Source organism: Dendrobium catenatum, unplaced genomic scaffold, assembly GCF_001605985.2.
Source record: "Dendrobium catenatum unplaced genomic scaffold, ASM160598v2 fragScaff_scaffold_542, whole genome shotgun sequence".
In the NCBI taxonomy this organism is placed as follows: Eukaryota; Viridiplantae; Streptophyta; class Magnoliopsida; order Asparagales; family Orchidaceae; genus Dendrobium; species Dendrobium catenatum.
In genome coordinates this window covers 4,927,973-4,941,171 of record NW_021319004.1, presented here as the reverse complement: position 1 = coordinate 4,941,171, position 13,199 = coordinate 4,927,973, and the positions used below count along the sequence as shown (strand labels likewise).

The following is a 13,199-nucleotide window of genomic DNA, read 5'->3' as shown; positions in this document are numbered from 1 at the left end:
TCCTTAGTGGCGTTAAATCCTTGAGATATGAATCAATAGGATATGATTGATAGGGCACAAAGCCCTCTGTTAGCTAAGGTGGATTTAAATTTGTCCCCTTAGACAAACACCAACCCCGGTCTACAAGGTTTCCTTGGACGAAGCAACCCATGGCTGCCGACAAGGGTCCTTCTGTCAGGTTGGGTCGACTACCTCCTCTGACTAAGTAGACCAGGGACCATGATGGCCCGGGATGACGGAACCATGGGATCTTGATCGGGTCCATCATCCATTCCCCCACCATCCGCTTTAAGTGAAGGGTGGTGAAATTTCTACTTTAAATATCAAATTCTCAAATCCAAACCCAATTTCCAAATTCAATTTCTACCAATATCCCAAACCCATGCTGCTACTATATGTCAGATAACACGTATTTCTACGTATCTGATCGATGACTAGCCTTAATCGAAAGTTCTCTCTCGTGATCGGGAGGGGTAATTAACTATAGGGGCTTGCGCCTATAGGAAACCAGAACTCAGATCATAAAGTCCTCACAAAATGAGGGCGAAATCTCTGGGTAGTGTCTTATCTACAAACCCATCTGCCTTCCAAAATTTATCTCGGAACTTAGTTCGTTAAAACTCCCTCGCCGAATAAGAAAAGCGAGCGGAGGCCGGGGCCGAATTTTCGGAGCCCACAAAAAGCTATGATTCCATATCAAGGAAGTTGAAGATGCCAATTTTTGAAGGGAAAGATACTCAGGGTTGGGTGTATCAGATGGAGCGTTACTTTTCTATCAATGGGCTGACAGAGGGGAAAAAACTCATGGCAATAGGGCTATGTTTGCAGGAAAAACCCCTAGCTTGTTTTCAGTGGAGGGATGTTAGATATGCGATTTATTCATAAGGAGAATTTAAGAATTATTTGTTGGAACATTTCTGAGCCATTCGAGGAGGAGACCCCCAAGAGCAGCTTTTTTCCTAAACTCAGGAGGGAATAGTCATGAAATATCGGGAGAAGTTTGAGCTATTGTCAGGTAGGCTGAGGGGAATTTTTGAGGATGAGTTGGAAGGAATTTCATGATGGGCCTTGAGGAAGACATACGAGCAGAGCTCTGGATGTTAAGGACTAGAGGGCTTTGAGAGACAACGGAGCTAGCATAAAAGGTAGAAGAGAAATATCAGAGGGAGGTCATAAGGAGCAACACCATAGAAGGAGCTTATAGGAATGCCTCAATAACCCTGGCACTGAGGACCCAGACGTTGTTATTTCAGAGGGAGGAGCTAAATGATAAGAGCAATGGAATTCATATAGGAGGCAATTTCAAGCTCCTTATAGATGCAGAGGTGTAGGATAGGAGGGTAAAAAGATTATGCTTCAGGTGTGATGAGTGTTTGTATCGGGACATAGGTGAAAGAATCGATCCCTTCAAGTCTTGATGGTTTGTGAAGGGGAAGAGGAGAGTGGGGATGAGCTAGAGGAGATTATAGGGGAAACATAACAATTACATCTAGACTTGGCAAAGGTGTCCCCAAACTTCGTGGTGGGAGTTACTCCAAATCACACCATGAATGTGAGAGGGCAAATCGGGGAACAACCAGTAGTGATTTTGGTGGACAGTAGGGCAACACATAACTTCATCTTAAATTAGTTTATGGATTGATTGAGGTTGAAGTTAATGAAGACAGAAGGATGTAGGGTGATGATGAGAACATGTAAGATAGAGAGGAGTCAGAGAATATGTAAATGGGTGGTGATGAACTTATAGGACATTCAAGTGGTGGAAGAATTCCTTCCCCTAGACTTGGGAAGCATGGTTGTGATTTTTGTGATGATGTGACTACAAATCATTTTGGGGTTAATGAAGGTGAACTTGAAGTCTTTGACCATGGAGATGCAGGTAGAGGGGAAGAAGGGGGGGGGGGGGGGGGGGTTAATGAAGGTGAACTTGAAGTCTTTGACCATGGAGATGCAGGTAGAGGGGAAGAAGGAAATGCTTTGAGGGGACGCTAGCTTATGCAAAACCATGGACGCTAGCTTATGCAAAACCATGGTATCGCTTAAAACCATGCTTAGGACAATCCAGGGTGCAAGCTTGAGGAACTTGGTGGAGTTACATAACATAGATGGGGTCCAAAAACAAGAGGCAAGGGACATCCCAGTAGGGGTCTAGCAGATTCTGCACTAGTATTAGAACATGTTATGGCAACCTATCGGGTTACTACCACCACAAGAGCATGAGTATGCCATCAACCTAAAAAAAGGGGACCTCTCCTATAAGTGTCAGGTCATACCATTGCCTCCAGATTCAGAAAGATGAGATAGAGAGGCTGATCAAGGATATGATGGAACTAGGAATCATTAGGCCTAGTGTGAGCTATTTCTCTAGTCTAGTTCTGTTGGTGAAAAAGAAATACTATAGTTAGAGATTTTGTGTGGATTATAGGACTCTAAACAATGAAACAATACTTGATAAATTTTTCATCCCAGTGATTGATGAACTCTTGGATGAGTTATTTGGGGAAGTGATCATCTCCAAGATTGATTTGAAGTTGAGATACCATCAAATCAGGATGGAGATAGCTGATGTGCACAAGACGACCTTTAGATTACATAAGGGGCACTATGAGTTCTTGGTTATGCCCTCTGACCTCACCAATTCCCCTGTCACGTTTCAATCCCTCATGAATAGAGTGTTCCAGTAGCACGTTAGAAGATTTATCTTGGTATTATTTTGATGACATCTTGATATACAGTAGGCAGAAACATAACACTGGGAACACTTAAAGACAATAATGGATACCTTGATACAGCATTAGTTTCTTTCCAATTGGAATGAGTGCTCATTGAGGTAATCACGGGTGGAGTATTTAGGACATGTGGTGTCCAAGGAAGGTGTATTAGTGGACTAGTCCAAAGTTCAGGCCATGGTGAACTGTCCTCTTCCCAAGAACTTGAAAGAGTTATGTGGATTGTTAGGGCTTATGGGTTATTATCAAAATTTTGTTAAAGGAGACGATGCCATTGTGAGATCTTTAATAGAGCAGTTGAAGAAGGATAACTTCAAGTGGGGGGGGGGGGTGAGGAAGCGACACAAGCTTTCCAGAAGTTGAGAAATCCATGATCAATGTACTAGTATTAATGCTCCTAGATTTTAGGAAATCGTTTGTAGTTTAGACAGACACATCTAGTTATGGGTTGGGAGCAATACTCATGCACGACTAGAGACCTATTGTATATTTTAGCTAGGTACTCACAGCCAGGGCTAGGCTCAAGTATGTGTACGAGCGGGAGTTGATGGAGATTGTCTTGGCTATTTAGAAGTGATGACCCTGTTTGTTTGGGAGGCATTTTATAGTTAGGACAAATCAGAGGAGTCTAAAATATTTGTTGGAATAGCGGATAGTCACTGAGGAGTATCAAAGATGACCATCAAATTTGCATGGGTATGATTTTGAGATCTAGTATTGACCAAGCTTAGAAAATAAAGCAATAGACGCCTTGCCTAGGAAGGTTGAGAAGCCCCAGTTGGCAACCTTGTAAATACCTATGATCTTAGAGTGGGAAGCATTGAGACAAGAGAGTGAGCAGAATGAAGGTTTGAGAAAGATCATGGAAGAGTTAATAATGGACTCGGATAGTCACCTAGGCTACACTTTGAAGGGGGGATGATTACACTACCAGGGTAGATTTGTGTTACCCTAGGCCTCAGAATATATTCTTAAGCTACTGCAAGAGTTTGATGGCACTACGATAGGGGGACATTCAGGAGTATAGAAGACATATAGTCGACTATCAGCTAAGTTATATTGAGCAAGGATGCATTGGGATGTAGAAGATATGGTAGAAAAGTGTATTGTGAGCCAACATTATAAATACTTGACAATGGCACCTGGGGAGTTACTGCAACCAACTTTAACTGAAAGGTTATGGGAGAAAGTGACAATGAACTTCATTGAGGGTTTGCCATGCTCGGAGGGATATTCAATGATACTGGTAGTGGTAGATCATCTAAGCAAGTATGTTCATTTCTTTTTGCTGAAGCATCCCTACACCAGTATCTCAGTCGCCATAATCTTTATTTGTGAGGTAATGTGCTTACATGGCATTCCATAATCTATAATATCAGATAGAAACAAGGTGTTCCTCAGCTACTTTTAAAAAGAGTTATTCAAGATGCAAGGGACGGACCTGAAAAGGAGCACATCGTATCACCCACAGACGGATGGCCAAATTGAAGTGATCGATAGGAGTGTGGAGACATACTTGCACTGTTTTGTATATGACACACCCAAAGTATAGGCCAAATGGTTATCATGGGAAGAGTATTGGTATAACACATCTATCCACCTAGCTGCACGAAAAACCACTTTCAAAATTTTATATGTGAGGGATCCACCTCATTTGGTATTAAGATAAGATACTAGCAAAACTCAAAGGGCATCTGTTGAGAGCTCAACAACTTATGAAGAGAAAAGTAGATGAGTAGAGACTGGACGTACTGTTCGAGCTCAAGGCCAAAATTTATTTGAAACTGAGACAATAACGATAGAGGACACTGACCAAGAGGAAAAATGAGAAGTTATCAGCATGATACTTTGGTCTTATAAGGTGCCAGAGCACGTTAGGGCAGTAGCCTATCATCTAAGATTACCAGCATCATCATCAATCCACCCAGTATTCCATGTATCACAACTGAGGCATACTATCAGAGATCACACACCATCTTCCTCATTATCGGTGACTTTAACTGAGGACATCGAAGTGATTTTGGAACCCATAGAGATCATGGGAGCACGATAAGGGATGACAAGAGCAAAGGAGGTCCTAGTTCGATGGAAGGATCTACTTGATTATGAAGCTACTGGGAGCTCTACGAGACGATCAGGAAATAGTTCACATCCTTCCACCTTAAAGACAAGGAGCATTTTGAGGGAAATATTGATACAGCTGCAGGAGTGGCAGCAGAAGGGGCGAGCTAGGCCAACCCAACCAACTAGTCCAGCGGGAAGGGGAGGATAGGGTGGAACCTTGAAGAACCAGGGATATTTTGGTCCCCCCTTGTGAGGCCCAGCAAAGCTATGATTCCATATGTACGAAGAAGGAAAAGGAAGGAATAAGAAAGGAATTAATCGCTGTTTAATTCCAATTTGAATTCAAAATAAGGGAAGGAATTAATTAAGCCAATAAGACTATTTTGAGGGGGAAATAGGAAGAGTTTATTTAGAGCTAGTTATTTTGTATTTAGGTTAGGTTTTGATTGGAGTTTTATTATAGTTCTTTTTATGAGGCCTTCCTAGCGACGTCTAGGTTGTTTGGGAGAGCCACTCTACCTCTCTAAACGTAGATCACTTGTATATTTTTTTTGCATTGAAGTTATAATTCAATATCAACCATTTGTTTGGAATATTTATGTAGTTTTCTCTTCTTTCTTTCGTTGTTTTTACTTCCAAGGCGTATCAGATACTCATGATTTTCAATAGGCAGTCTTTAAAGTTACATGAAAGTACATGCATGTGATATTGATGTTTTTAGGGCATTAATTTGCATTGATGACTTACTTTTGTAGCTGTTAAGCGGCTTTTACAGTTGCCAGGCTAGAAAGAATCCTATTTCACAAAGCTAAGGTTGCAGATTCATGATTGTAATAAAAGACTAGTCTTCTAATTTTCCTATAATGGTTTCACATTTTTTGCCCTTGAAAGCAGACTTGAAACCTTTCCTATCCTTCTACTCTTCGTTGCACAATTTTTTTGTGTAATTGCTAAATTATTACACAATTTTTTGTAATCAGTCAAGCAGTTCATTTACTTTGCTAGAGTTGTAGTTTACCAAACCATTCATGATAGAGTTGACAGGCAAGATTAATGAAGAGTAAAACAAAGGCACATTACCAAAGAGCTCGTCGGGGCCATCAATAAGCACTGGGGTACTCCCGTGGGATGATAGCTGCATGCAAATGGAGGCAAAAATCTCAGAACATTAGAGAGCATTGTGATTTACGTTAAGTATAGAAATCTAAATTAATCAGAAATAAAGTTTTTTTTTTAAATTTTATTATTAAACAATAATAAATTAGAAATAAAGTTTTATGCCTGTTAAGTATCTGTTTTTTATCATTTTTTTGTTTTGTTTCATGATTTTATTTAAAAAAAATATATATTATGGTTTTTTTAATATATTTTTTTTTACCTTTCATTTGTAAAGCTAAATCATTTTATATTTTAAACAATTAAATAAATTTGAGGACTCAACTTTTAAAAACAAGTTTTATTATGGTCATTACTACTATTGGCAGTCATCGCCACCAGCAACCATGTTATGCCATCATCTTGTTGGTTACTGTTGTGGTTATCTTGTCAATGGTCACTTCCACTTATGCTTAAACTAACTTATTTGATTTTTAAATAAAAGAAATATTTTATGACACCAAATGTATATTTATTTCATCTCAAAATATAAATAAAATAAAATAAAAATAAAATTCATCCAAAAGTGCTCCTAAATTATGACCCATGTTGTTAAACTCGAGATACATGCATGTATAGATGGATTTGTTGAATCAGAATAAAAAAGGTTATTTTTAATTATTTAGTAAGATATAGGTATTTTGCATTGCTACAAATGAGTTTATCGAAATCAAGAGTAATAATTTGTGCTTCTTATCTAATTATTTGATTGAAGCCTGAATTAAAATGATTGTGGGCATTTATTAATGCTTTTGATAGTATTGCGTTCTAAGATCATATAATTACTATATTATTTGATACTCACAAACTTATCTAATTAGATAATTGCTAGCTTCTCTTTTCTTAGTTAAATTTGGTACATGTGTAAGCTAGCTTAGTACTTCTAATGTTATTGTGTAGTTAGCATATAATATATTTGTAGACTGTCATTATGATCATTTTACATTGTGTGATATTTGTAACTATTTTTAGGTCGTAGTTTATACCCATGATTGCCATATGATAGTTTTGTGCTAAAAACTATCATTTCTCTTTATCCTATAGTGTAATTGAACACTTGGGAGTAAGTTATCAGGGTGATAGGTTTTTTTAAATCATGATTATATATATAATTTTATGTGAGATAAGCAAGTGTTTAGCTAATCGTATTTTAGCTCTTTGAATTTGTGTGAGTAATTGTCATGCGATAATTGCTAATTTGTGATGACTCTGGTGTCAATTCATTAAAGTGAAGTTTGCTCGATAGCTCCCTTTACTACATGTAGCTATGATGAATAAGCGGTGGCCTTAATTTTTGATTTATTTATTTGTATTATAATGCTTTGTTTCCTTTAAAAGAGAAGCATAAATTAAGTTCAGTGTTGTAGAGACGAGGTTGCTCAAGTGGATTAGTGGCTTTACTCTTAGAGACGGAATGTAAAACAAGCATATTTATGAAAAGGATGGAGTAGCATCAATGGAAGATAAGATAAGAGAGAGTCTCCTTAGATGATATAGTCACATAAAACATCGACCTTCCAATGACCCAATTAAGAGAGTATATATATTAGATTTGGTCTATGTTAAAAAAGGTATAGGTAGACCCTAAAAGTCTTAGTTTGAAAATATTACAAATAACCTATTTTTATTATATTTAAATGAGAATTTGACTCTTTACAGGGCACAATGGATAAAAATGATTCTTGTAACCGACCTCACATAGTTGGATAAAGGCTTAATGCTGTTGTTGTATTATAATGCTTTGTTTGTGTAGGAATTGATGGGAAAGATGACTTAATTGATTGAGATTAAGTTTAAGATTTATTTAGTAAGTGACACTGTACTTTTAATATGTGATATTGATATTTATTATAACTTTTTGTTGGTCAAGATTATTCTTTTGTAATTCTGATATGAATTTCTTTTTTTTTGAGTATATCAATGTCATGTATAACTTGACGTCTCTAAGTAATTATATATGAATGAGCAGTTGTGTGAAGCGAGAATCTATTTTGAATAATCCTCACTTCATGTTTGTTAGGTGTGATGATTCACATTTTGTGCTTGCAATATTCTCTTGATGCATTGTTCCAAATATGAAATCAATTTGCAATAGATTTTTCACCTCACTTTAATTTCTCTTCTTGATAATTCTATGCAATTGATTCTTATTCTTGAATGGTCCATGTAATATGCTTGACCTTATGTTTGAATATTTATGCTAGTGTTGTAATGAAAATATGCTTTAGATCCTAGGAGTGTGCGTGAGATTTATTTACTCTTTATATGCGGTTGATTTTAATTATGAGGAATTTTTTTTCTAAAATAAACTTAATATAATAACCCCTATATAAGCTCCTGTCTTTGATTTGGTCATTAATATTTTTTATGTGCACTACTTTAACTATATATTGATTTGGATTCTTTATAATATAGGGTTTGTGGAGCGCATTGTGCTGAAGTGAGAAAATCAACTTTACGATCAAAATATTTTTCCGGTTTGTGTCATTTATCTGGAGATTTAATCTTTATTCATTAAGAGATTGATGTACATATTAGTTTTTTGTGGAATCTGATTGTATCTATCAATTGGGTTGTATTGTTGAGTTGCATATCAATTCCATCGGTCAAGCTTAAAGAGGATATAACTGGGGGGTTTCAAGGGGCGTTGTGCCCCCCCTGCTTGGGTTTTCAAGGGCAAAGCACCAAATTTTTTTTTTTTTTTTTGCAATGCAAAGGCGATATTTTTATAGTGTTGAGGTGTTGTGGGCTCATTGTACAAATATAGAATAAGTCATCATCGAGGCATTGTGGACATAGTAATACGACACTATGAACCCCTCTAAGATAAAAAATTTAGTGTCGAGGCATTGTGGACCCTCTGTGAGACAATGAACCCACCGTTGAGGACTTAAGAGCCGGCTAGGTCTTTTTTTTCTTTTCACATTGTGTGAGTTGTAACTTTATAGTGGTTATGCTCAGGCGTATGAAAATGAATGAAGGGTGAGAAAGAGTGTAAGATGAGAGAAAGATCTATACATTTTCTCTCAATTTGATGGAGGAATTTTTTGTGTGGTGTTAATTCATAATTTTTCCCATTTTAGGATTTTCCACAGAGATTATGGTGTTCTTTCTTCACTATTTTTTTTTCTTGTTTGTTTCAAATTTGTTTACGCCCAACAGTTTCGTTCCCCGTTAAGGGCTTTATTCTATGACATTTATTTGTATACTTTAATTATTGATAATATATTATAGAATATGCTTTACTTATTCATAGTAATTCATGTTGTCATTTTGATATCATGTGATAGTTAGTCTCATGTTCTTTATTACACATATTTCTATGAAGTTCATGAATATTATTTTGATTCTTGAAATGGAAATTGCGCATATAAGGAATAATTATTTCACTGTACAATCTAGTTTAATCATGATATATCTTCATTAAAAATCATTATTGTAATAAAAAATCTATGTAATATATGCATGTATGCTCGATGCATATATAGTCGATAAAACTCTTTTCATATGAGTAGACTGGATTGGCGAGTACATAGAGAAATCACTAGATTTTAGTGGAATTGATGCATACCCATTGCAATTTTAGGGTATTGTAATAAAACCAATTATTGATATATATATATATACACACACACGCATATAGAAAGAAAATAACAAATGAAGGATCTCATTTACGAATAAGTATAATATGCTTTTATGAATAAGTATAATATGCTTGTAATTGGATGTTTTTCTTACTCAAACGTAATGATTATTAGTTTTATATAATTTTTATGAACTCTAATATATAATAAGCTCTAATAAATGATTTTTATATTTAAAAATCTATATTTTTTGCACTATCTATAACTTTTATAATATAATATTCATTTTGACTTTTGCCTCTTTTATTGATCATATTTATGCCATATGCTTTACCATTTACAATTTGACTCAGCGGGTTTCACATATTAAGTTTATTTATTGTAAATTCACACATTATTTTATAGTTTTCAGGGTATTAGTTGTGCAACATCTAGAGGAAAGTCTTAAGACCAATGCTTAAAATATATCACTAAGAGATAATTAAGATTAGAAGTTACTTAGTTAATTTAATTGTGAAATTATTCATTTTATGAGTTATTATAGAAATTAAATTCCAATTGTATTTTAGTGGATAAATTTAGTAAGTATTATTGGATTTAGAAGCTCAGATTATTTTATTGTTGGACAAATCTTATTGCAACCATACTTTTACAGTTTTACTTTTGGAATTATTTCAAAATTTATCAACTCACTCCCCATCTTTCTTGGTTTTTGCATATTCATTCTAAGAATGATGATCGGGGTGTGACATATTAACATATTTTCATAGGTTTGGAAACCCGCAATAATAAAAATTTTGGTCAAAATATCCTTACAAGATATTTTCCTTTGTTTCACATTATAAGCTGAATATTTGCTACGCCACAGTGAAAAATATGATTATTTATTTGATAGGCATACATGATACCTTTGCTACTTATGCAATAAACTTGTTGTGGATTGTGAGTGAGATACTATAGTTAAACATGGCGATCAATTTGTTAGTTCCTTTACAATTTGTCTTTTCCATTTATAGTTGTCATTATGCTGTCAGATAATAGAGAAAATAGGGCCACGGAACCATGCATTGCAACTAAAAATCACCTTTTAATCTTCCAAACAGACTGAAGTTTAGAAATTATTACTGAAGTGAATTAGGCACCTTTGATATAGTCTAAGTTCATCAACTTGTTTCCTTTTTTGGGCAAGCACGAGTAACCTCAGCTAATTCTTATACTTTTTAACAATACCAACGCTTAGTTAAGTGTTATGAAATGAAAAGCACTAAACATGAGGAAGGATCCATAGTTACATACCTGTAGATTGAGGATATCTTGGGACATTCTCATGCCTTTGTTCATGTCCTCAAGTTCAAACTTAATTTCCTTTTCATTTAGGCATGCCAGCACTCTTGCCAGGTCTGGAAGCATAGGTTTCCCATATATCACCTTAACCATTGGTGTTGCTGCCATAGGCTTAAGAGGAGTAGAATAAGAAAGTTCCCTACTGCCTGTTCTCTCCTTCAACAGTTGCACTGCCCTCTCTCAGTTTACTGCATTCCACTGTCTATTGACAAAGATGGGACACTCGGCTCTAAAATAGGATTAGAAAACAAATACAATCAGGAGAATGCTAAGAAAGATAAAGGTAAAAGAAAAAGGAAAAGGGAAAGATGTACATTAAGAGAATGAGTGCAGCCTTCCAAAGTAAAGAGCAGTTCTAGCTTTCTCCATAGAGCAGTCCAAAAACCAGATGGTCTCTTCACTGTGTGGACAGGCTTTGATGTCATTAAAGAAATTATTTATTACTTTATGAAAGCAGCAATGTACAATCAAGTTTAAAGGGTAATTCTTTAAACAAAGAGCACATTAAAGAACAATGTTTCATGTTCAGGGGGTGTTTGTATAGTGGTCCATCAAGGCTAAATGTGGTCTCTTCCTACTGAAGCTAGAAGGAAAACGTACTCTGCTATCTCTTTTATTGGCTGTTTCATATTTAAACTCTACCATCTATTTTGATGCATTTGATTTTTAACTTGGCTATGGTCAGTAAATAACATCTTTGCTTTGATATGGAGAGACAATCACAGAGTTTTTTTAACCAAAACTGAATGAACAAATAGTAAAGAATGACAAGGGAGTTAACATTTAATTTCTCAACCCTTATTTGTTCCTAATCAAACATTAATTACGCAAATGAGTAAAATTTTCTTTGATATGAAAATTAGATTTCTTGGTTTAAGATCATGTTATATTGGAAGTTTGGGGAAGTTCTAGTTGTTCACAATTCCCCAGCACACCAAAAACCTCTAAAATCAGAGTTTGTCAGATCTTCGTCACCATAGATCATCTTATTACCGACCCCCCCCCCCCCTCCCCTTTTTTTTTGTTTCTTTATGGGAGACCCTCACGTGCTATTCGGAAGGTAGAAGGCAAAGCCATATAAGATATTACAGATTTGCATATATTCTTGATCTACTTGTTGTGTGCGTTAAAAGATTATTGATGATACAGATAAATATGAGCTGATCTTACATTTTATATTGACTAAGCTCATCATCATCAGCCATATCCTAAGTTCTTAGCTATGCAGAATTGGCTTATTTATCATTGATGAGCTTTGCAAGCTTAATTATTAGAGTTATATTATGTTCTCTCCTAATTTAGTTGTTTGATAGTTGGAACCTTTTACTTTACAGGAATTAAGAGTAGAACGAATTTGGCAGTTGATTTTGATTCTTTTTGACACAAGTGATAAGCTGTTGTATATTCTGATCACTTTCAGTTTTTCTTTTAGTACTTAACTCTCTATGGTCTGATGGTTGAGAACTTTTACTACCAACTAAGATATCTTAGTTTCAAGTCTTACAATTATAATGTGTGTATTAGTTTACCTAAGAATCAAAATCACTAAGAACCAAAATGTTCCAAAAAAAAAGTTTTTTATAGCATATGAATTATGTATTTGCTTTCGGTTGTTTCACTAAGAATCATCACTCAAGTTTGTAGTTTTTATCTTTTAGAAGACAATGTTTTTTGAGAAGCTATGAGTTCAACTTTTGCTTTATGCGTTCTGATTCAAACTGAACAAGTTAATTGCTAAACGCTTGCTTCTATGAGAGAGCACTTTCTTATAAATTTTGCTGCCTCGTTCTTCAATTACTGATGGCCGTTAAATTATCATTTTCATTCAGTCTGGAAATAATAGCTTAAATCAAACTTGATCTTGTATTTTTGCAATGAAGATATGGAAAGAGTGCAGACAAACTTCTAATTTTTGGACGTAGCCAGAAGGTATCAGGAAACAATTTTAACGAGCAAAGGGATGTTAAGTTGTTTAAAGGCCTATCAACATGCTCTGTTTTCATAATCAGCAAGTCATGCACACATCCGACTCGCAAAAGGATTGCATTTCTTTCTCTTCCTCTTGTTAATCTAATCGTTAAAAGCAAGCCTGTTTTCATCTGAAGGGAGAAGAACTAGGCGGTGATGCTTTCAATAAATTAGTTTGAACTCTCAAAGAAATATACTATACTCTATATATATATATATATATATATTTAAAAGAGACTCTTTACACTGTTTTTTGCCTTCCAACTTCTTGAGTTGTTCTTTGTGGGTGAACTCGCTGCTCACGGTGATGAAGCCCATAAACTATCTATCAAACATCATAAATTGTTTATGACTA

General features: G+C 35.4%; 1 protein-coding gene across 1 annotated transcript in view; it reads right to left on the bottom strand.

Moving 5' to 3' along the window:
- The window catches only part of LOC110100069, an 18,267-nt gene extending 6,535 nt beyond the window's left edge, over positions 1 to 11,732 (bottom strand). The window contains exons 1-2 of the mRNA XM_020827459.2: positions 10,829 to 11,732; positions 5,874 to 5,928 (exon numbers count right to left, since the gene is read on the bottom strand). Coding sequence (XP_020683118.1) covers positions 5,874 to 5,928; positions 10,829 to 10,984 — 211 coding nt within the window. The 5' untranslated portion in view covers positions 10,985 to 11,732. The remainder of the gene's footprint in view (positions 1 to 5,873; positions 5,929 to 10,828) is intronic.
- Between the last annotated feature and the right edge of the window lie 1,467 nt (positions 11,733 to 13,199).